The 24,255-nt window shown below is 35.7% G+C and overlaps 1 protein-coding gene across 5 annotated transcripts in view; it reads right to left on the minus strand.

Annotated features, from left to right (window-relative positions):
* The window catches only part of PLEKHA7 (pleckstrin homology domain containing A7), a 126,696-nt gene that overhangs the window by 27,730 nt on the left and 74,711 nt on the right, over window positions 1–24,255 (minus strand). For all 5 annotated transcript variants that reach the window (XR_014490750.1, XM_083348759.1, XM_083348760.1 and 2 more), the window contains exons 9-13: window positions 17,138–17,316; window positions 13,566–14,033; window positions 11,048–11,570; window positions 10,260–10,346; window positions 4,506–4,559 (exon numbers count right to left, since the gene is read on the minus strand). Coding sequence is in view for 4 of the 5 variants with exons in the window: in XM_083348759.1 (XP_083204885.1) it covers window positions 4,506–4,559; window positions 10,260–10,346; window positions 11,048–11,570; window positions 13,566–14,033; window positions 17,138–17,316 (1,311 nt within the window). In the remaining variant the exon portion in view is untranslated. The remainder of the gene's footprint in view (window positions 1–4,505; window positions 4,560–10,259; window positions 10,347–11,047; window positions 11,571–13,565; window positions 14,034–17,137; window positions 17,317–24,255) is intronic.

Consider the following 24,255-nt stretch of genomic DNA (forward strand, 5'->3'; position numbering starts at 1 on the left):
CATGCAGCCAGGCAAAACTTACCTGCATTTTTCACGTATAGAATACAGATATAGGTATTACACTACCTTGCACAGTATTTCCTTTTGATAATTTTAATGTTTTTTATTTTATTCTAAAACTGTATCTGACATTTTTTCCCCATAACTCAATAAAGATTATACAGAATCACATAAACTCATTCAGGAACTAACCATCATGTGGTAAACAAAAGATTTTAAAATGCTATTCATTCTTCAGGAAGCAGAAAAGAAATACACAAGTGGGAAGCTGGGAAATAATCCGTTCAAAATTAATCTCATTTATTAATTTGAACCTATGAATGAGATTAATTCATTCATTACTACCTATGAATTGCAACTATATAGCTAATATAATAAAGCTAAACTCACTTTAGAAGTCTGGAACTATTGAGATAATGTATTTAAAATGCTTTAGACATTCAGAAATTGTTATTTAAATACTAGTATTAATACTATTATTAGTTCTATTTACCATTAATGACTATCTGTCCCAGCTCCATCTTCAAGTTTCCATCATTGTAAACTGATAAAACGGAAGCCAGATTATCAAATACAGGAGGGCTTATTACCTTTTGTAAATAACTAGACCGAGTGCTTTTCATTGTGACAAAAGTACTGTTTTTAAAACTGTTCCTTAAAATATTTTGTACTTTTGACACATTCTAAAATTCAGCAAAAATCGAAGCATACATTATTGACATAACAGAATATAATTGATACAACCAATACAACAAATATGCAGGCAACACAACCTTTCTCAAACCTGGGGGTACACATTAAATCAAAGGGGGAAAAATGCAATTATATCAGATACTGAGACATGTAAAATTACGTCATTGTGATGGCAACAAAATTTAAGCACAAGAGCATGCTTTGTATTTCTGTAAAGGTAGAAATGGAATCACCACCACTAGTTCCCAACACATGAAAAAATGAAACAAAGCGCTATTAGGCCAGCCAATAATATTGCAGAAAGCCTCCCCAAATCACACAACTTGCAAAAAGCTCTGGTGTTATATATGTGTCATGAGACACCTGTGAATGCTTAGCTATTTCAACACTGACGGCCACTCAAAAAGCAATGGAATGATCACATTTCTGTTACAGGCACTCTTACATTTATACTGGATAGTAACCCTTGCGCTGAGCTCTTTAGCACTTTGTAAATCATGTTGATCAGAGGTCCATTATTTTTTATCTGTTTCAAACAAAATTTACATATACATATCTTGTTATAGAGGTACAACTGGCATCAGAAGTCTATGAAAACAGAGATATCAGAATATGGTATGATTTGTTTTTAGCATCATTTTTTTTCCTTGCTGCAGTTTCACGATGCATATCATAAAAAACATGAATCTTAAACGAAAGAATGTGGACACTGTAGCTGTAGACCGAGAACTGTGGGCTATGCGTCTAGCCCAGGGGTAGGCAACCTCGGCTCTTTTATGACTCGTGGACTTCAACTTCCAGCATAGCTGACTCAGGAATTCTGGAAGTTGAAGTCCACGAGTCATAAAAGAGCCGAGGTTGCCTACCCCTGGGCTAGCCTAATGTGCTTAGCATAGGACATGATAATAATAATCATAAACTGGGGTGCAAGAAGGAGTCGAAGGACAAAGGCTTGTTTTCTTATCCAGTGCTGTCCTCTGAATAAAACAATGCTCCAGTCCTAAACTTATGTGGTAAGACCTACATGAAAGATTTATAATAACTGCATGAAAATTTTGTTGTAAGTGCAAACAAAGCGATTTATTGAATTCTAAAAAGTTTTAAACATTTACGAAGTGTCCTTGTTTTTGACTTTGAAAATACTAGGATGATACAAGTAAGCCTATGCAATACAACTACAAATGGAGCTCAGGATCATTCACCCCAAAATAAATGACGTTTGGGCCAACCTACCCAATTGTTCCTATCTATAACCAAGATAAACTGAAACCATGCAGAATCAGACAGAAATCTAACCCAAAGCATTCCAATCCAAGGGGCGCACAGATCCTAGAAAGAAGTATCTGAACTTCCATTCCACCACTTGACGTGGTGTGAGGATTTACAAGATACTTAATGTCTAACAGAGTCTTTTAGACTATCAGGAAGAAGACTCTAAAGTCTATTTTTCATTTTTATCTAACCCCTGAGAAGGATGAGTAGATTCACTCAGTCGTCCCAACATTATTATTCAGATACTCCTCTGTCCCCTGGATTCTTAAGCTACTATAACCTTAGAATTTAGAAATGTTCTATAGTCATACAGGAAGCGAAAAGTACAATGTAAAACGGAATACCATTCCTACATAAAATATATGTTTTTTTAAAAAACAGTTATGTATTAAAATTAAAAACATTTGAATAAAATCTGGACTGCCAAGGGAAGGCCTTTTGGGGGGTGGGGGGTGTTTTTTCCTGTATGAAAACCATACACTTGTATAATTTCAGAAATATTTATCAAGATAATGAAGTGTTGTAGCTTTAATGCAGCACCCAGCCAACTCTGGATTCTGTTGAAAAGCTAGAAAAGATCAGACCTGGTTGCCAAGAAAAATACATGGATGCTTCTCTGAAACACCTGAAACTAGAAGTTAACTTCTCAAGAGACACTTCCTAATTTCACCTTGGTAAAATCTGGAACAAAAATCTGTACAGACAGATTCCATTTAAAAGTTCACATGATGCAGAGACCTTATTTTATCTAATATGACAGATAAAGGTGGCATTTAGTCTGAATGCAGTGGGACAGAAATTCCTTTAAGTTCACAACCTGAGAGCATGATTAAATTTGACCCTGAAATTGATCCCAATACAGTCTCTGGTTAACTAACACTTTTCATTAAAAAAAAGTGTCATGTTATTTCCTCTTGGGGAAATATGATCTTTTAAATGTAACCTATACCTTGGCAACCTCCAGGATCGATTTATTGCAATGTACTCAAGTCAGGTTTTTATCTGAGACACATTCAAAAACTTCAAATGTGGTAGTAGATTCTTAATGGAATTTTGTTTTTACTAAATATACCGTTCTAATGCTTAAAGAGTTTTATTACATTCCTGAATATTGCTGGGATAATAAAAGAACAGAGGTGAAACCCAAAATTTCCTAAAACCAATATAGACTTTCTTTTTCATATATGAAAGAAGGTTATTGTGCTGAGATTCTATGACTGTTGATTTATTTTCTTATTATCTTTGCTAATAGCAGTTATTTGCTGCTTTACCATTCTGCATATCTTGCTATAATTAAGATTTGTGTGATGTTTAGTTGTCATTTATTCTCATGCCCGAGAACCCCATAATTCATTCTTCTGAATTTCAGCAGCAAAACAACAAAAATGTGATAGTACTTGGCAAATAAGTGCATCAAAGCTTTGCAGATTTTATTTTCCTTTAAATTAATACTAGAATTCCCTGGCACTTGGAAAAGGGAGGGAAAAAATTGAATTCTTCCTCCCAAAAATAACTTGTTAATTTCTAAACTAAGTGAAAAAACAGCAGGTGTTCTTTTCTATGCTTCACTTAACATTATATAAGTTCCACGATCACTTACTTGTCTCTATTCTAATAAACCAAACCCTGAAGTCAAGGCTTTGTTTTTGGCTTCCAACTATTGGCTTGCTTGGGAAAAGCAACATAAGGGTTCTGGTATTCAAGTAATGCTGAATAAACCACAGATGGAGCTCCCAGTATCTTGTTACACAACCACAAAAAATGCTGTGATTATATAATTGCATCCTAATGCCAACATATATCTAAGTTGCAGCAATCACACTTTTTCTAATTTGTTTTCTTGCCCTAGAAATACTCAACGGGGGAGGGGGGATTCCTGGTTTGTTTAGACATTTTATTGCTAGAAGGAATCCAGCTATCAGTAGCTATGTTTAGACATGACTTTCATATGTCCAATCTAACATAAAGTAGCAGAGAGAAGTTGCTCCTTTTTCCCCACATTCTGGTAAATAAATAAAGATGCTTCTGTATTTACAGCACAATTGTTTAAAGTGGGAGATCTACACTAGACTGTATGCCAACAATTTTAATTATAATTATTTTGCCCTCCTTAGGAAATTGCAAATTTAATTTGTAAAGAAAATTGCCATGGATTGGATTTAGACAACTGCAAGTGAGATGCTTTCTTTCTTTCTTTTGTAGCATTTCTATCTAAAATATTAGTTCAAATGGAGGGGGAACAACTGAAGAAAGGAGTGACAAAAAAACTCCACAGAAATCCATCCTTCTGGTAATAAGAGGAAGAACCTTCAAATTTTTCCATAGAACTTCCTGGATCTTGCTGAAGAAACAGACTGACTTTTGTTTTCATTTTACCGTGTATAGTTTATTTATAATTTATTCTAACTATGCAGAAAAGAAATCTAATGAGCAAGTGATTTATAAAGCAACAGTATAACATAAACCACTAGGGAAGTATATCTGGAAAAAATGAAAAAAGTAACATTACTAGAGTGACATTTTATGTGGATATGTTTTACCTTCAGATCCAAATATTCAAGGTCTTTCTTCAGCTGGATGTAGGTATCATCAGCCTGCAAATAATAGGACATAACATTAGTAAAATATAATTTACTATATAATTAGACTCTGTTTATCAAGTATGTTAGAAGTTTCTGCAAAAAACTTTATATTCGAGTGGTAAGTCTAGTGAGAAAAATATTGATGATCACTATAGGGCAGCAAAGAGTATTGATTTTTCGGTTTCTCTTTGCTGCTGTTTGTGATCTTGAGTTTTGCAGCTCAGATCTAATTGAACATAAATGAAAACTATCCAGCAAGGAAGAATAGTTTGTTCTTAGCTTTTCCAATTGATAGTTATGGTTGAATGAGAAGTGCACAAATCAATCAACAGAAGCAAACACTCAAAATATAAAGGCTTGTTAGCTACCAAATTGGTTTACATGCAGTGCTACATAAATCCATATATATGGAATTATTTTAAAAATAAAGTTACTTTTAGGTGTTAGACTTAATGTTAGACTACTTAAATTCATCATGAGACACCATAGTCATCGTTTTAACCAAGTTCCTTATTTAAAGCATACATTTCCCTTCAGGTTAACTTTATAATATGAAACCAAAAGAATTGAGTGACTGAGCATATTAAAAATGGACAGTCCGGTCACTACTGCTATTGCTCATTCATATCCTGAAATGGAGCCACCCAGCAAACCAAGTAGCTATTCTGTTCTAGTTAGCTGCTAAGTAGAAACTAAGAGTAGGCTCAGTTGCTGAGAGGAAAAAACTTTTCCCACAGAAAAGCGAGTGAAAAGGCGGGAAGGAAAAGGAGAGAAGATGTCTGTCATAATAATGCCAACACACGACCAAGAAAACACCCAAATTATATTCTGCATAGTTTCCAACCCAAAGTAGGAATGGTAACCATAGGAAAAATTTAGTGAGGCCACTTCCAAAATGAAACTGAAGAATTGTGCAGTTCTAAAAGTAATCATAAAAGATGACTGACATTTTCTGTATACCGTAGTTTATTTAGTCCAAACTTCAAACTGACATTCCGTGCTTTTCATAAATAGCAACTATGTGAAACTCTTGTGAGCACTTCTTTTTTTTAAAGAAAATTTTATTAAATGTACATTTAAAAACAAAAGTGGACATGATTCAACTTCCCTAGCTACAACACTACTATTAGTATTACCTTATGTTACAGAAAGAAATAACAAAAACTTAAAATACATTCTATGACAGGACAGAGTATAACAAACTGTACATATAACATCTGTAAATTTTTTAGCAAACTGTCTCAGTCGTCAGCATTATATTTACATATCTTTCAGTTGTGTCCTGATATAGGCGCTAATAAGAAATTCTTACATCATCAACTAATCAAACAATAGTCATCTCAGCGATCCTCCTTATCTCTAACCAATTGTACAAATTTTGCCAAATTTCATAATTGTTTCAGTCTTATTTTTGATCTCTAGGGTTAACCTGTCCATTTCGGCGCAGGATAAAATTTTATCTATTATTTCTTCTTCAGTGGGTAGTTTCCTTTCTTTTCCATTTTTGGGCATATGCCAATCTTGCTGCAGTTAAAATATGCGCTAATAAGTAGAAAGATGCTTTGATGAGTTTATCATTAATAATCCATAATAAGAAGGTTTCTGGTTTTAAATCAATTTTTTGTAGTAATATTTCTTCCAACCAATTTTTTATCTGCTACCAAAAATTTGGCGCTTTTGAACATTCCCACCACATATGATAGTAAGTCCCTGGAAGCCTTCTGCATTTCCAGCACATTGGTGAGATTTTTTTTATCTATTTTTGCTAACCTTGTAGGGGGAAGGTGCCATCTATAAAACTCTCTTTATAGGAGGTGGCTAGCGTTAACCTCCTATTTCTATCCCATAGTGATTGCCAATTATCTAGGTCAATACTGTAACCCAAATTTTTGCTCCAGGTTAACATTTTTTCTTTTACCTGTTCTTCTAACAAATCCTGTTCTAATAAATATTGATATATCTTTTTTATCATTTGGTCTTCTGTTCCTAGAAGAATTTTATCTAATTGTGTATGCTCTAATTTTATCCCTGGTTCTTTTTTATCTTTTCTGTATCGTGACTGTATTTGTAAGTATGCCCACCATTCCAACTCTATACCATCATCTAATAGTCTTTTTCTTGTTTTCAAGTCTCCATTTTCGTCTAAGAGATCTTTATATGTAATTACACTTCCTAAATTTATGAATTTGGGGTGCATGAAAATCTCTAATATGGATAGCCAATTGGGGATTTCTATATAATTAATTTTTTAAATTTTTATCCACACGTCTAATAGTGTCTGTCTAATATGATGATTCTGGAAGTACTGATGAGCCTTATATTTTCCGTCCCACATTATAGCATGCCACCCAATTTGCATGTCATGACCTTCTAATGCTAGTAGTCTTCTGTTCCTTAAGTGTATCCAATCCTTTATCCATACCGCTATTGCTGCTTGATAAAATTTTTACCAATTCGGGAGGCCGAGCCCTCCTCTTTCCTTTGTATCCTGTAATAATTTTAACTTGATTCTCGGTTTTCTACCTTGCCAAATAAATTTGGATGTAATTCTATTTAAATTTTCAAAAAAATCCTTACCTAATTTAATTGGTACACATTGGAATAAAAAGAGTAATTTGGGAAGTATATTCATCTTGATTGTCGCTATTCTCCCCATAAAGGAGAGCTGCAAGTTTTTCCATCTATCTAGGTCTGCTGTAATTTGGTCCATTAACTTGTCATAATTTTCTCTTTTGAGTGTAATACATCTTGCCGACAGTTGAACACTTCTCTGTGTTTAATTGCAATTGGTTTGTGATACAAAAGAATCACCAATATATTCATGAAAAAATATATATAAATATAAATATACTGCTCAAAAAAATAAAGGGAACACTTAAACAACACAATGTACTGTATTTAATAGTAGGATGTCTTATTTTCTGTTCCCTTTATTATATATATATATATATATATATATATATATATATATATATATATATATATATATAGAGAGAGAGAGAGAGAGAGAGAGAGAGAGAGAGAGAGAGAGAGAGAGAGGGAGAGAGCAATATAACCCTAACCCTAGCCCTAACCAGGTACCGCTAAAGATTGGTTTGCACAATATTTTACTGAATTCAAATCCTTTGTGAAACACAAATAACGGGCTTCTCTTTTTTCCCTTCACTATCCAGTTATCTCTTTATTTGCCTTATCTCTGCTTAGTTTTGTTCCACCGTTTTTGCTTCCCTTCCCCTTTCCTGAACAGTTAATTCCCTTCTCCTATTCTATTGCCATCCTACTTTTCTCTTTCATCTGCAAGGGAAGAGAAGATTGTATGTATGCGTGCATGTATACATATGTGTGCAAGAAACAATGGTTTTTACTTTTATATGCAGGTGTGGATCATTTAATTTTGCAAATATAATTTTCAAAGGTAAATGTAAACTTTACAATTTGCAAATGCATATTTTATAAATATAGATGTAATTATTATTTCAATTAATATGCATATATATTTATTTATTTGTAAAATTTATGTATTGTAATGCTTCTAGGAAAACTGGCAGTTTACAACAATCCAATAAATCATAATATATTTTTTTAAAAAGTATGTTGTATTACAAATATACAAATCGTACCTCTAAACATGACATGAGCCCCCAGTGTTAAATTCTGATTCCGCCAATTAACATGGATGTCTAAGAGTGTTATGCAACCCTGGGGATGTTTGCTGGCATGAGGGTGCTCTCATTGCCTTATTAACCTTTTAGCTTCATGATTTTTTTAACCTTGACTTTTATTCTTAACTTGCAAATTTTACCATTGCTTTTAATTTTGGTTTCATTTGTGCTTTTAGCTACACTTTTATATTGTTTATGTTGTTTGTAAATGTCTCAGAGTCATTAGATAAGATGGACTGTAAAGAAATTTGATAAATAAATAATAAATGTTGTTCCTACCCACTTTTTTGGAATGTGGCTTCTAATAGAATAGTTGTGGGCAAGACAATACCCAATAATATCACAAGAGAGCAAATCTGTATGAGCAAAAATGAACGATAACAGCAGAGTGTGTGTGTGTGTGTGTGTGTGTGTGTGTGTGTGAGAGAGAGAGAGAGAGAGAGAGAGAGAGAGAGACCCACTCATACATTGATAACGGGAATGGTAAACCTCTAAGATTAGCCTCAACTAGCATTGGCCATCCCAGGCTGACATAGTGAAGAAGCTGGATACCCTGCAGAGTTGTGTCTGGGTGCATAATATGCCTACAAGCAGTCCTCAATTTACAACCATCATTGGGGCCAGAATTTCTATTCGTAAACTAACCAGTTAAGTGACTCATGCCCAATATTGCAACCTTTTTTTTTGTCACAGTCGTTAAATAAATCTGGCTTTCCCCATTTTGTCAGAAGCCAGCTGCAAAAGGCAATCACATGACCCCAAGACATTGCCACAGTTGTAAATACATGCAGGTTGCCAAGCGCTCAAATTTTGGTCATGTGATCATGGTGATGCTGTGACAGTCGTAAGTGCGACAATTGGGCATACGTCACTTTTTTCAGTGCTGTTGCAACTTTGAATGGTAGCTAAACGAATGGTTGCAAGTCAAGGACAACTTGTATTCTCACTTTTGGTGGGATTGTCCACAATTCAGATTTAGATTTTAGATTTAGATTTTATTAGATTTACTGTATATACCGCCCTTTCCCGAAGGACTCAGGGCGGTTTACAGGGCATTTTAAAATCATATCAATATAAAATACAAAGTTAAAAGAGAATTAAAAGGCCACCATCCTTTCAGATAAGTAAAATATGTGACTATCCTGGTGTATTTAGACCTTCCCTCATTGTTAAAATACATAGCTGAGGCAGAGAGAGAGAAAAGCAGGTTTGATAAATGATGGTTTCCACTGTAAATTATCAGAACGGTTTACTTTTTTCAGTCAAAACAGATGAAACTGCAAAACAATAGCTTACTTTTTAAACAGGTTTTGTTTTAGAACAAAATGCAGCATTCACAAAAATAACACTGAAGCAAAATAATAGTCAAAATGCAGTTACTCATGTGCCACAGCCCCAATAGTATAAAAATGCTGGTAATCATTTGCACGCAGGAGCAAAGCAAAATTATGAATGATCCAGGGACTTGAACAGACTTAAGAATGGGCAAGAAAGCACGGACTCAAGCATGGCACCGGTGAAGCACTTGCAGAGTCACAGAACATCATGTACAGCACAGATGAGCCAATTAGCAGCTGACCTGGTAAGTGGAATTAGTTGGCAAGTGCTGTAGTAATTGGGCGATTGTGTAATTTCGTATATGAGCCAAGTTAGCCTGATGTCTCCTTAATCGAATGAGAAGCAATGTTAGCTCTTCAGGCTGCAGGTATTTGGACACATCGTAAAGAGGAAATTAGCAAGTTTCAGGGAGAGCCACCAGAGTTAAATATCTTTATTTCACATGCCAATAAAAATGTTTATCTGCTTGAAGGCTAAAAATGTATGTAACAACACACACAACAGGGCCAATCCCTCTATTGGAATTCTATTTACAGTTCTCCTTAAGGATTCAGTAGCAGTGAAAAAGGGCACCATTAATGACAGGAAGTTCAAATTACTTCATTCTATCAATATGACATGAAAAGCCAATAAAGATTCAGACACCCTTAGCGGTTCTATCAGAATCTACTACTACATAGACAAGGAAACATGTATAGCCAATATAGCTTACCGATTTCCCATGCAAACTTGGAGCACTTACAGTATGGGTCATATATCCCATTGTAGGCATGGAACGTCTATCTATGTGTAGAGAATTCTGTATAAATTGAAAAGCATTATTAATGAGACATTTCAAGTGGGAAAAGTATTTTTCTGTTCTTTTACACTATAGAGTTCCTAGCCACTGTGTCTGAACTGATTTACACAACTTTCTTCCTAAACAAGGAAATGTTAATTTGTTAATTAAATTACATAACATGCTATTTTACAAAATATGCACTTTTTCTTTCTTTGTATATGTCTTTCTACAAAATGGCATTGTCACTGTATTTTTAATATCGTATGTCTGTTTAAAGAACTATCGGTGGAAATGTTTTGCTTATAACAAATATTTTTGTTCTAACTGATTAAAGCCTAATTCAATGAGCTATATTTTCAAAAGTTTACTCACGGACAATTTATTGAAATCAATGAAATCAAATGCAACATTCTTATAATCGTGCAGTGTGCCCATCCTTCTGTCTCTCAAGAAGTGACAATATTCGGTTCTCATTCAGATAACTTTAGACTAATGAGCAATTAAAGCCCATATCCCATGAATCTTGTTTCTCTAAACCTATAATTAGCTACATGCTGAAAATCAGAGGACCTGACCTTGATAAGAAAGCGGCAGTAGATAACGTACAACTTTACGGTACCCAATTATCAGATAAACTGCACATTATCTAGCATGCTAATTTAATTTAAATTAACTGATTAGTAAACTAGAAAAAACAGGGTTTTTTTCTATTTACTCACTTTTACAGCGTGGTTTCGAATCTTCCTTGGTGAGCCAACGAAAGGAACGTCTATTGTTTGTCTCTCCTCAGGTGGTTTGACAGTAACCCTTTCTGCAGGAGTGTGTGGTCTTCGTGATATAAAAACTTTGGGGGGTCCTGGTGGAGGTATGTCGGATGGGGAAGGGGGAACTGAAACTGAACGTGGAACTTCTAATGAACTTCTTCCTTTACTACTATCTGTAAAGTCTGGAGAACTAATATAAACAGGTGCAGTTGGGCTCCCATGTTTAAACTGCTTTCTTTGTTGCCATTCATACAGCTGCCAAACGGTACCATCTTTGTTAGCTTTCCTCTCATCATGGGACATCTTCAGGTGACTTACTCGATCTTGAGCATATTTGTAGTCACTTGGCAAATCATGGTTTGAGGGAGGGGAGCTTCCAGAAGGTTGCCTAGTATTCTTTGGTAAAGTATGGTAATTTTCAGGAAAGGATACAGAATGGCTTGGTACTTGGCGAGTAAGAGTCTGGTCAGATGCAAGACTGCAAGAAAGTGACTTTGTTAGGGATTAAGCAAAAGACAACTCTTATTAAAAAGCCAAACATTTGCAAAATTGAAATTTAAAACAGATTTTGGTAGACAGATTTTTGTAAATTTTGGAATATAGATAACAATGGGTCAGAGTGCATGATCCATGCAAAACAATATTATAGGAATTCCCTCCATTATTTAAAAATATATAATTATGTGTCACTATAATTTTGTATTCATTCACCAAGAACCCTTACCTCTAGGTGGTGTAGTATACCACTCAAGAAAATATTTCATCAACTCCAGGTGAAAAAAAGAAATTTCAGAGCTTAATACACTGAATTTAAGTGTGGAGAAAGCTCTCTTACCTATATATAATTATTTATTTACATTGATCTTATCCTGAGAAGCTATTGCTGGAATATGATGTTCATCAAAAATGAAGAAAGTAATTGAAGTTGCTGTCCAATTGTAAATATATATAATTTCATTACTTGGCTTCATATGAGTTATTGTTTATAGTTCAAGACAAAAAGTTAAAAAGTGTGGCAAGTCATAAATTTATATAGCCTAATCTTTTGCACAATTAATAGATGGTTAACCTTCTGTCATGTTTTTAGAGAAAAAAACTTGAGTTTATGTCTCAAGAAGTCAAGGAAGACCTTGTAAAACCTAATTACAGTAATTAAGAGTGGTAAGCAAGACCTCTTGACCAAAATTACAGAAGAGTACAAATAAGAATGAAAAAAAAATATTGACGGCCTCAATAAACAAAAATCTATATTTTAGACCAGTTATGGTCTACACAAGCTATAAAATATACAAATCTAAAATGGATTGAAGAGGTACAAGATAACAAGGTTCAACTTGCTTTCTTTTTTCAGTAATTTCTCAATCTATGAGATCCTTGATGAACAGTTAGATAGGAGATTGGAAGCTTTCATAGTTCTGATTTTTAAACTGGACCATTAGACATTTCTTTCTCCCATCCAATTTTCTAGACTTCATAATATGAAAAATCACTTTCTCTATATGTAATGCCCAAGCTAGCTTTGTAGGTATTTTCTACCACTACAACTTTCCTTTCCAAGATACGCTGAAAATCTTGCATCCCAAATCTCCCGTGTTTCCCCAAAAATAAGACTGGGTCTTTTTTTTTTGGCCTCCAAGAGGCGCCAGGTCTTATTTTGGGGGGAAGTCTTACTTACCTCTGGCACGGATAGCCCTGCCCAGTAGGTCCACTTCGTCTGGGGCTGAAGGAGCAGCTTCATTCCAGCATGCATTTTGGAGTCAGGCCTTTCTGGAAGGCCTATGCAGCCGAGTACCAAGCTATGGATTGAATCCATAGCTTGGTTCTTGGCTGCACAGGCTTCTGGAAAGGCCTGTGACTGAGAAACGAAGGCCTGGCTGCAGAGGAGGCTGCAGAAGAAGTGGGGCAGTAAGGAGAGGCCCAGTTGCAAGTTAAGGGGGTGTGGGGCGCGTGGGGCAGATCCACATCCCTACCCCCACCCTAGCTTGATTTTTAAGTGTGCGCCTCACTTCCAAACTAGGGCTTATTTTTGGGATAGGGCTTATATTGGGCCCACCCACCCCCCAAAATCAAGCTAGGGCTTATTTTCAGGGTAGGCCTTACTTTCAGGGAAACACGGTATATAACACCACTCTGAATTATTCTTTTTAGAACAATTTGGTGGGGGGAAAAACAAATTAAATGTTGTATGAATATATATGATACTCAGATAGATTGGAGTTACATTGATCTGCACATTCTAACTCCTAAATTCCAAGATTTTCTTTTTCAAGAACAAAAGAGCAAAAGTATACAGTATAACCTGAGGCTCTATGTAGACCCACAGAGCTCTTCCAAAGGTTGCTGCTGCTCCCATATAATTGTACTAGAAAGGGGAATTAGGCAATCAGGATTATTAACTGAAAGAGTCAGGAAAAGTACCAAACCTCTACTTTAAAACAATGAAATATAGAACAAACAGTCCTAGCTTACCAACCTTTTTGTGTCTCCTTTCTGGACTTTTACCCAATGTTCTATGTGAGTCATATTACTTTTCCTTTGTGTCTCCTTATTTTGTGTTGATCTGGGAATAAAACCTCTTTTATAGACACTGATACCATTCTGCTCTACTGGACCTGCATTTAATGAACTTGGAGGCATTCCATTCTTCTCAAGAGTCTGAGTCGCTTGAGGCCGAGAGATACTTGAGGCAGGATTCAGTGTTCCACCAGGTTCTATTACATGTTTAGGTTTCTCCCATTTGGAACCCACAGCGTTCTTCCTTGCAGGGTAATGTTCATCATCTCTTACTTTTTTCATTTCTTCATGTTTGCCATAGGTGGACATTTCAGGTGATTTTCTGTAGCCTCTTTTTGCATCAGCAGGTTCTAACTTTGCAACTTCTTTGTAGGCATCAATATGATTAGCTTGAAGGACAGCGTGCTCATCTGTTTTTCCAGTTCCTCTAAGGAAAAAAAAATCCACAGGCACACAAGTCAGCACAGTATTTTTAATCACTTCTGTTTGCTCAGATTTTATAATTCAACTGAGCAGTTTTTGTTTTACTGCAGAGACTGCAAATACTTTCTGATCCCAGGCCATTTAATTCCTCACCTTTAAACCCCTTTCAAAATCTCATGAAACTGACACTCTCATAATCAAAATAGGGTTATTAAAAATGTCTACAATTAGTTTCATTTTACATCATTTTAGAAGTCTCAATTTCCCCTGTAGCTTTGTCACTTTGAATGCCAATGGTTAAGAAGAATCAACATGTGCAAGAGTAGCACAGTGCATTAGCATGATGTGCAAACCTAACATTTGGTGGCCAGAGGTGAGATCAGAGATGAGATATGCCCCCACTCTTTTGGCTTTCCACAAGACCTTAATACCTGGCTCTGCTGGTTGGCTTGGGTCCCAATGGGGGGTGGTTCTTCACTTATATTCTTTAAGAACACTTCATATTTAAGTACTTTATTAAAATTGTATATTTTAATTTACATATTTATTGTTCATTGTAGAGACTAAAGCAGCTTACCCAAACTGATGACTCCAGATGTGATAAGACTAGAATATACACATATTCTTTATGCATATACATTATAAATAGACATAGTGAGACTAGAATGACTAAAAGGTTACAAAGTAGAGCCTTTCTTCTCAATTATTAAAATACCCTTCTTTCTCTTTTTGAGTAATTTTTGACTAAATTAGTCCCTGCAATTTTCCTGACAAGGTTTTTCAGATGTGATATGCCCTTGCCATGATCTTTGAAACTTAACATTAAGAAACTTAACATTAAGATCATGGCATCTGGCCCTCTCAATTCCTGGCAAATAGATGGGGAAGAAATGGAGGTAGTGACAGATTTTATTTTCCTGGTCTCCAAGATCACCGCAGACAGGGACTGCAGCCAAGAAATTAAAAGTCGCTTGTTCCTGGGGAGGAAAGCCATGGAAAATCTAGATAGCACACTAAAAAGCAAAGACATCACCCTGCCAACAAAAGTCTGTATAGTCAAGGCTATGGTCTTCCCAACTGCAATGTATGGCTGTGAAAGTTGGACCATAAGAAAGGCTGAGTGCCAAAGAATTGAGGCCTTTGAACTATGGTGCTGGAGAAGACTCCTGCGAGTCCCTTCGACTGCAAGGCAATCAAACCGGTCAGTCCTAGAGATCAACCCTGACTGCTCTTTAGAAGGCCAGATCCTGAAGTTGAAACTCAAATACTTTGGCCACCTAATGAGAAGGAAGGACTCACTGGAGAAGAGCCTAATGCTGGGAAAGATTGAGGGCAATAGAAGAAGGGGACGACAGAGAATGAGGTGGCTGGATGGAGTCACTGAAGCAGTAGGTGTGAGCCTAAATGGACTCCAAAAGATGGTAGAGGACAGGAAGGCCTGGAGGAACGTTGTCCATGGGGTTGCGATGGGTTGGACACGACTTCACAACTAACAACAACAACAATGCCCTTGCCTTCTTCCTAGGGCTGAGTGTGACTGCCAAGGATACCCAGCTGGCTTTACGCCCAGGTGGGACTAGAACTCACAATCTCCCAATTTCTACCTAGTGCCTTTGACCTCTGAAGAGGAAATCTGCTTTACACTGGCCCATCCAATTATTTATTTGATGAGGAAGGAAACTGAGTAAAGTTACTCAGTGTTGTCCCATCAGTGCTACATTCAAAACAACTCCTGTTACTGCTTGCTTTTTGACTGATCATTTTAAAGACAAGGCAAGGATATTGGAATAATATTGAGGAACAGGCAATCAGAACTACAGAATCTATTATCTTAACGTATTGCTTGCATGAAACTTTAATAAAACAAACCATTTTTAAGACCCACTAAAATGACTATCCTTACTTCCATAAGAAGAAACTTATTTAAATAGTTGCTATCAAATCTGCCTCCTAAGATAAGTTATTTCAAGGACTGGGAGGGTTAGCATGAATAAATATACATCTGTAGAATATCTATTTTTATATTTTATTTTAGCAAAAGAAGAATGTTTAGGTAGCCAAAAATATATAGAGAACTTGTTTTCAACCTAGTAAATAAAAGTTCTTATCTTTCTGCAGCCTTTGTTATCACTTATCTATGATCCTATGAAAATTTCAGATAAAACAAGAAGAAAAACTAAAATACTCCCTCTGCCTTTAGTATTTTCTTTTGCCAAATGAACATGATTCTTACTAATTCACAGGCTCTGAAGTCCTGCAGTCTCTGGCATTCATTCACATTGTTAGTATCATAGTATCTGAACTACAACAACTTAAAACATCTATTTTAAACACTTTGCAAATGGCTTGAGAGAGCATTTTAAATGACTGAAAATAGATAAGTACTAATAAAGGAGAATATTTGTTGCTCAGGGTTGACATGAGGGGTCCTTGGTGCTCTGATGATGTTACCTAGTTTGGGTAATAAAACGTCTGCAAGAAAACAAACTCAGAGAACACCGAGGACCCCTCAAATACATATGTTTATTATTTATTTATTTATGAAAGATTATAAAAAAAACTTTTGATGTGAAATTCACCTTGTCAATACATTAATTCAATAAATGTTTACTCAGTTTTTCTGCCTTTTCCCCATTTATTCCAAATTCAGTCTTTTCTAAAGCTTGATAATTACCTCTTTTTACATTTACCTTTAAATAATTACCTTCACATCATTACAGAAATCCTTTCAGATACAGAAATCACCAAACTAAAGAATTAAATTTAATGCAATCTTAGAGAAAGAAAAATGGGAGAAATATTTAATTATAGGCAGACTTGTGTGAAGTTTTAAATATTTATATTTAATTTATATTTGGCATCCAGGTCAATATTGATCCCTGGGAGGTCCTGGACTAGTCCTTGCAGTTTTTCTTGGCAAGGTTTTCAGAATGAAATTATTGCTCATTATTGTAAATAAATGGGCACAGCCTTCTGCAGGTGGCAGCAACATCTAATACTTTAATATTAAAAAGTCAGAGAGGGTTTTTTTTGTAAAAAAGACAATGTTTTTAAGTATGATTGAAAATATACTGTTCATTACAAACATATATAAATATGTGAACTTGCCTCTTTGGTGAAAAATGGCTTTGCATAAGAGCAGCTTGATTCATTGCATGGATCCAGTCATTCATATCTTCTTGAGTATCTGCACTGAAGTAGTACGTGCGCATCCCTGAATGTTCTGCCTGAGAGCCAATAACAGAACTCTTATTATAAATATAAGCCCTCATGCCTGTATGGACAGCCTGTAAACAGAGAGAGATTGAGGCACTTTAGCCAATATCAAAGAGGAAAATCCCATGTTTTTGAAAGAGCAGCAGCTACTTAAGTTGAAAAAATGTTTTAAATAATCAATAGGGCCTATGTTACAAAAATATAAGGTGGTACCATCAAAATCACTACAGTACAGTCCTGATGGTTTCTGTGCAATAGGATAAATGTGTGGGACTTTTCCCCCCCATACAATTCCAATGGCATCACAGCTTGTTTGTGGCCTTTGTATCAGTAACTTATTTATTTATTTATTTATTTATTTATTTATTTATTTATTTATTTATTTATTTTAATTCCATTTATATCCCGCCCTTCTCCAAAGACTCAGGGCGGCTTTACAAACTTAGCAGTAGCCTTCATTCTATGTATATGCCTGCTTATTAGGGCTTTCACACCCCTCCCAAGCGGCATTATTACAAAGTCAGCTTAATTGCCCCCAACAATCTGGGTCCTCATTTTACCTACCTCGGAAGGATGGAAGGCTGAGTCAACCTTGAGCCTGGTGGGATGCGAACCTGCACTAATTGCAGGCAGCTGGTGTTACTTAAGGAGGCATTAGCCCACTGCTCCACCAAGGCTCTTTTAACTTAACCTTTTATACCATTCCTCTTATCTCAAGGAAATGGACAGCAAAAATTACACTGACAGGCCAGCAGAGTTTATGTTTTCTCATTCTTTGGCTGAAATTATAAACATTATATTGAGAAGAAGAAAATTAAAAATCTTTAATACTACCAATTTTTATTGGAATGAATATTTTTAAAGAGTTATTTTCTGTTTTTATTAAAATATAAAACTTATAAAATTGTTGCCAAATATTGAGATTGGTTATCACCACTTTGAATATGCTATTTTACTGTGCAATACAATTTTTAAAAGTGATAGTTAGCACCTTCTGGATCACATCACATTTGGGGTAAGCTAAGTACAAAAATTTGTTTCTTATTAGAGTTGATTTACATGCCATGCTGCAGGCAGCCACAACATTCAGTGAAACACAGGGCAGAGTACAATATTTGGGGGAAATCAGAGCAAGAGGGAACATCATACGAATTAGTTCAATTTATGATGCTACTACATACATGCCACATTAGCAAAGACAAGGAAGAGAACTTAATGCCACAACTAAATCTGTTTTATTATAGAGGCATATAGTAACACTATATCAAACACAGAGCTTTAGCATCAGAGGAAAATGTGTGGATAAATAAATAAAGCTAGCAAGTTGCACTTATAAACTGGCAGAATTCATGACAAAAGGAACTACTTTTATCTTTTTGGCAAATATAACACAACTTTCAGGTTGTGTGTGTGTGTGTGTGTGTGTGTGTGTATGGTGACGTGGTGGCTCAGTGGGTTAGGACGCTGAGCTTGTCAATCAGAAGATTGGCAGTTTGGCGGGTCGAATCCCGAGTGCCACGTAGCAGAGTGAGCGCCTGTTACTCGTCCCAGCTTCTGCCAACCTAGCAGTTCGAAAGCACATAAAAAATGCAAGTAGAAAAATAGGGACCACTACGGTGGGAAGGTAACAGTGTTCCGTGCGCCTTTGGCGTCTAGTCATGCCAGCCAGATGTCCTCGGACAAGCACTGGCTCTTCATTGGAATTGGAAACGACTAGCACGCATGCGCAGGGGAACCTTTACCTTATATATATGTATGTATGTATGTATGTATGTATGTATGTATGTATTCTGTTTTTTTGTTTCCTTTTTAGTTTTTTTATTGTCTCTTTTGAATGATGTGTAAACGTGGTTTATCTTTATATGTTTATTAATGACTGAGATTAAAATGTCTAGCCATTAGCAGACCTCTAAAAGCTCTTAAAGATAACTATCCCAAACCATAGAGATAAAGTCCTTCTGTGAGGGAGGCGGGCAGTTTCAAAATTGGATGGATGGATGGAATAATTAATTTAATTAATTAATGAAGATTTATTGACTAAAATCAAATCTCCCACTATAAGCAGTATTTGGTGAATGCTACTTTTAGAGATCAGTACTGAAAATGTTAGAATGTGGGTTACTTTTCATTTAGATGAAATTATTTAAAAAATACTGCTTTCCTGTGTATAGACATTGTAACTGTGAGCTTCTTCATTGTTTTATGCAATTAGTGACAATAAAATGATCAATACTGGTCAGGATATCCTAGAACAGGGCTCTTCAAACTTGGCCCTTTTATGTCTTGTGGACTTCAACTCCCAGAATTCCTCAGCCAGCCAAGGTGGGAATGATCAAAAGAACCATAAGTGATCTGATGGACCATTTGCAGCTTGTACTAGTAACAATAAATAAATTATTTATTTATTTAATTCCATTTATATCCCGCCCTTCTCCGAAGATTCAGGGCGGCTTAAATTATGCTTGGTATTGGTTATGGGCTTTCTGCATTTTAAGATGGGCTATACAATCATAATATTGATTGGCTCCTAATGCAATACACTACTTTCTCCAGATGAGGGACTGTAAAACAACCTTTTCATTGATGGTCTAGTTAGAAAAGCAGAAAGTAGAACTTTGCCAATATCCACAAGCTTACACAATTAGAGTAAGCCAGCAAGCTTGCACAATTAAAGTAAGCAACATGTCATGCTATCAGCAAACCCTGCCACTAGAAGGACTATCTCCACCATGTGTAACTGATAGCATAAAACAGCAATGTCTAAATATAAGCCAGTTATCTCTTAGCAGCACACCAAATAAGCAACATAAAAAGCTATGATTGTAAGTGCAGAGACAAACAGTAACAGTAAAACACACAAGAGTTTTATGAGTCATAAATTGGGATAAACAGTTCTAATTTACAACCATTTTTTAAATACATCACATACACATTCACAATAGGGATGAAAAAGTGATATTTGGTACCTATTCATGCATTCAGATGCCCTTATTCTGGAAAGAGGGAGAAGGAAAGGCAGTCTCTTTCCCATATTGCACAGAAGAAGAAATGGAGAAGAAACCCAAAGCACACAGAACAAGAACAAAGTTGAAAAAGTTAAAAAGATGGAAGCCTAAATCATTAATAGGAATTTGGTGTAAATTCAAACCCTTAGAAACAGTCATTCACTCTTTTTATAAAATGACGGTATGGAATCTTAACTCTTCTGAAGTTCACTTAAAATACCATCCTTCACAATTTTTCTCATGCAAACACTTGGAACTAAAAAACAGCAGGATTGCTGAATAAAATCAAATTGATAGTCCTGAATGGAAACAGTAAGGAATCAGTTAAGAAGACAGTTGAATAGAAAGCACAGAAAGAGCGTGTAATTACTAGCAATCTTCTTTTAAGTTTTCCCTCCATCCAAGAAAAATCAGTGCAGTCCCGTAAGATAAGAAATGTGCAACATATTATTTTAATTGTTTTCATACGCAGTACAGGATACGAACCAATATTACACAAATTAGCCTATGTAATGTAGGCTCTAGGCCACAGGTCTTCAGCCGTCTCCTGCGGCTCCCAGTCCTCTGCCATGTGCAGTCCAAAAAAAAAATGGGACTAAAAAATTTCAACCAATTAATTCAAATATGCAGGGTAGGTGCATATCTCGCCTTGGCTCCACTCTTCAGTCAAACCCTGTTCTGCGCATGCGCGCATGTACGCGCATGCACACACATTTTTTGCGGCTCCCAGTTTTTCCTTTTGTGAGGGAACCGGTTCCGAGTGGCTCTTTCACTGTTTCAGGTTGCTGACCCCTGGTCTAGGCTTTCTGGCTACAGAATAAAGAATAAAAATTGGATTCTATAGATTCTTGCAGAGAAAAAAAGTTTATTTCAGGAAGGAAGGAAGGAAGGAAGGAAGGAAGGAAGGAAGGAAGGAAGGAAGGAAGGAAGGAAGGAAGGAAGGAAGGAAGGAAGGAAGGAAGGAAGGAAGGAAAGGTTAATAGTGGGTATTTTTCAAAGTATCAATGTGTTTCAGGCATGCTACCTTACATTAAATCTGGGATACAAAATATCTCTAATTTTTAAATGGAAAGCCATTGGGAATAAGAGATGTTGCATGTTTTACTTCATTGGGAAAGACAATAGGAATAAATCCTGGTGTTTTAGTTCTAAGTAAATATATGGAATTGCACTACTAATATTTAATATCTATCTATTTATTGGAATATTATCCATGAAATAAAGCCAAAGTATGCAAGGAATAAATAATTCTGAAAGTAGTACTTGTGACAATAAACATTTGGAAAAGAACTGCCTACATTTTTACGAATAATGCAAAGTATTAGACAGAAGCATTTGACTTCAAAGATGGAATAATTTAGATTAATACATAAACTGATTTAGATACAACAACGGAAAATAAATTACACTGGGCTCAGGACTTAGGACACAGAAGAGAGAAAGGAAATGCATCATTACAACCAATATGAAAGACTGCTTTTATGGATCCATTAAGACACTACATTTTCCACCAAAGAAATGAGAAAACTAATTTGTTTATTCCACCATTTCTTCCTATGAATAGCAAATTGTAATGCATGAGTACACTACTGTTATAAACATTAGCAACAGAAATTCCTGTGGATATGACCCTTAAGTTAGACTACTGCAATGTACTCTCCACTAGGTCATCTTGAGAGACTACATCGAAATTGCAGTTGGTGTAGAATGCAACTGAGTGAAAGAGTGAAAGCTGCTACAGCTATGTTATCCATATACTGTAGGCACTGAATGGGTTATCTACAGTCTCCATATACAATTCAAAATATTGATTTTGACTTTTAATGCCCTCAATGGCTTGGCTCCTAGCTATCTGCAGTAATGCCTTTTTCAGGTAGAGCTATCCCATCCAATGAGTTCATCCCATCTAGAGATATTATCTATACCCAGTATGTGAGAATTTACATCGGTTAGGGTCCAAAGGTCAAGTGTCTCTGTTATGGTCTCTATGACCTCTTAGAAATGAGATTTGCTTCAACAGGTACATACCTCCATAAAGTAATAAAAAGTGAATTATTTTGTAGGGGGTTGCAGCTATACAAAGACCAATGGAGGTGAGGTTTGAACTGTATATTATACTGATATTGTGTTTTTTAAAGAGTTTTCATTTTCATTGACTGCTCTATTTATATTCAATCTATTTTTTATTTTACTTATTTGGTAAATTTAGCCATGCAATTCACATAAATAACTCTTGAGTGACATATAAAGTTAAATACACCAAAGCAATATAACAAAAAATTGATAGTCCTCGATTTGCCACAGTTCAATTAGTGGCCATTCAGAGTTACAATGGCACTGAAAAAAAGTACTTACGACCATTTTCCACCCTTACGACGGTGCAGCAACCCCATGGTCATATGATTAAAATTCAGGTGCTTGACAACTGGCATGTGTTTATGACAGTTGCAGTTTCCTGGGATCATGTGATCACCTTTTGTGATTTTCTGACCAGCAAAGTCAATGGGGAAGCCAGATTCACTTAAAAATTGTGTTACTAACTTAACAACTACAGTGATTCACTTAACAACTGTGGCAAGAAAGGTTGTAAAATGGGGCAAAAATTCACTTAGCAACATAAATTTTGGGCTCAACTGTGGTCGTAAGTCAAGGAATGCCAGTAACCAAATAACATTTTTTTAAATAAAATAAAAACCATTACAAAAAAACAAACCCCATATACCAGCAGGAGAGTGCATTCCATTCCCCTAGCAATACAGCCACTTAGCAGGTCCCTTTCCCATGTAATGGGATCCCAAGACCAGATGCAAGCCAAGTTTTCAGGCTCTACTGGAAGACCAGCAAGATCAGTGTTAACCCAGCCCTGGGAGCAATGATCTTCCAGAGAGTTAGGCACTGTGGCAGAAAAATGCTACCTTCTAGTCTCCCATCAGATATATTGTTTTGTGGATGGGTCCTGCAACATGCCTTTCTTTTATTATGTACTAGTTTTTATGTTTTACTGTTGTAAACTGTTAGTCTCAAGCAGTGCTTTTTTTGTAAAAGAAAAAGGTGCTGGAACTCACACATGTCATACAACCCAACTTGTCTACCCTATAAGGTTCCATCCAAAAAATGGTGCCGGAACTCCGTTCTGAGCGTTCTATGACAAAAAAAGCCCTGGTCTCAAGGTTCACAGTATATATCATGGGCAAATTGTCAGGGAGGCTAATTCATCTATCTCTATTTTTATCTTAGGGATCACAAGTGATTTGAACATTTATATCTGTGAAATATGGAGCATGTAATTTATGTTACTAATCAATAATGTACAATTTTCTAGGGAATAATTTAGCATACATATTTTATGACGAAGTTAGAAATATTTATTCATTGCAGGTTTTTCAATGGCACATTCTTCCCTCTATAAAATATCTACACTGGTAAAATGTAATATCACCTAATTAACCACCCATAGTAATTAAACTTTGGGGACTATATTATAGATAAATAAATCTATTACCTCTTCTGGAGGAACTCTGCATTACTTTTCACTTGGGTGCAGTTTGTGGGTTAGCATTATGCACACACATAATGAAACCAACAAACTACTTTGCAATTGGAAGAACTGTGGTTTAGATTATGATTGTTTATGTAACATAAAGTAAGCACATTCAGCGCTAATTTTCTGAAACAAAATGAAGGAAGATAGCCATGTAGCTACCTTAAATCACTTTTCCATTGTAAAACACTTAGCCAAAATGTTTAGCGTTATATATAATGTGACATCCAATTCTTTTTGGAAAGCAAAATACAAATATGGATGGCGTATATTTTGACTTCTTTTTAATTAAACATACTTTCAATCACAATATACCATCTCTTATGTGAATTATTAATTTGTTTCAAATAGGTAAAATGTATTATATTCACAAAGGTCCTTTTTCTGATAGGAATCTTTTGGCAGTGGAAAAAATCCAAGTGCAAAAGAAATTGATATTTCCACCCACTCTTTACAATCATTTT

This window comes from Vipera ursinii (assembly GCF_947247035.1).
Source record: "Vipera ursinii genome assembly, chromosome: 1".
Classification (NCBI taxonomy): Eukaryota; Metazoa; Chordata; class Lepidosauria; order Squamata; family Viperidae; genus Vipera; species Vipera ursinii.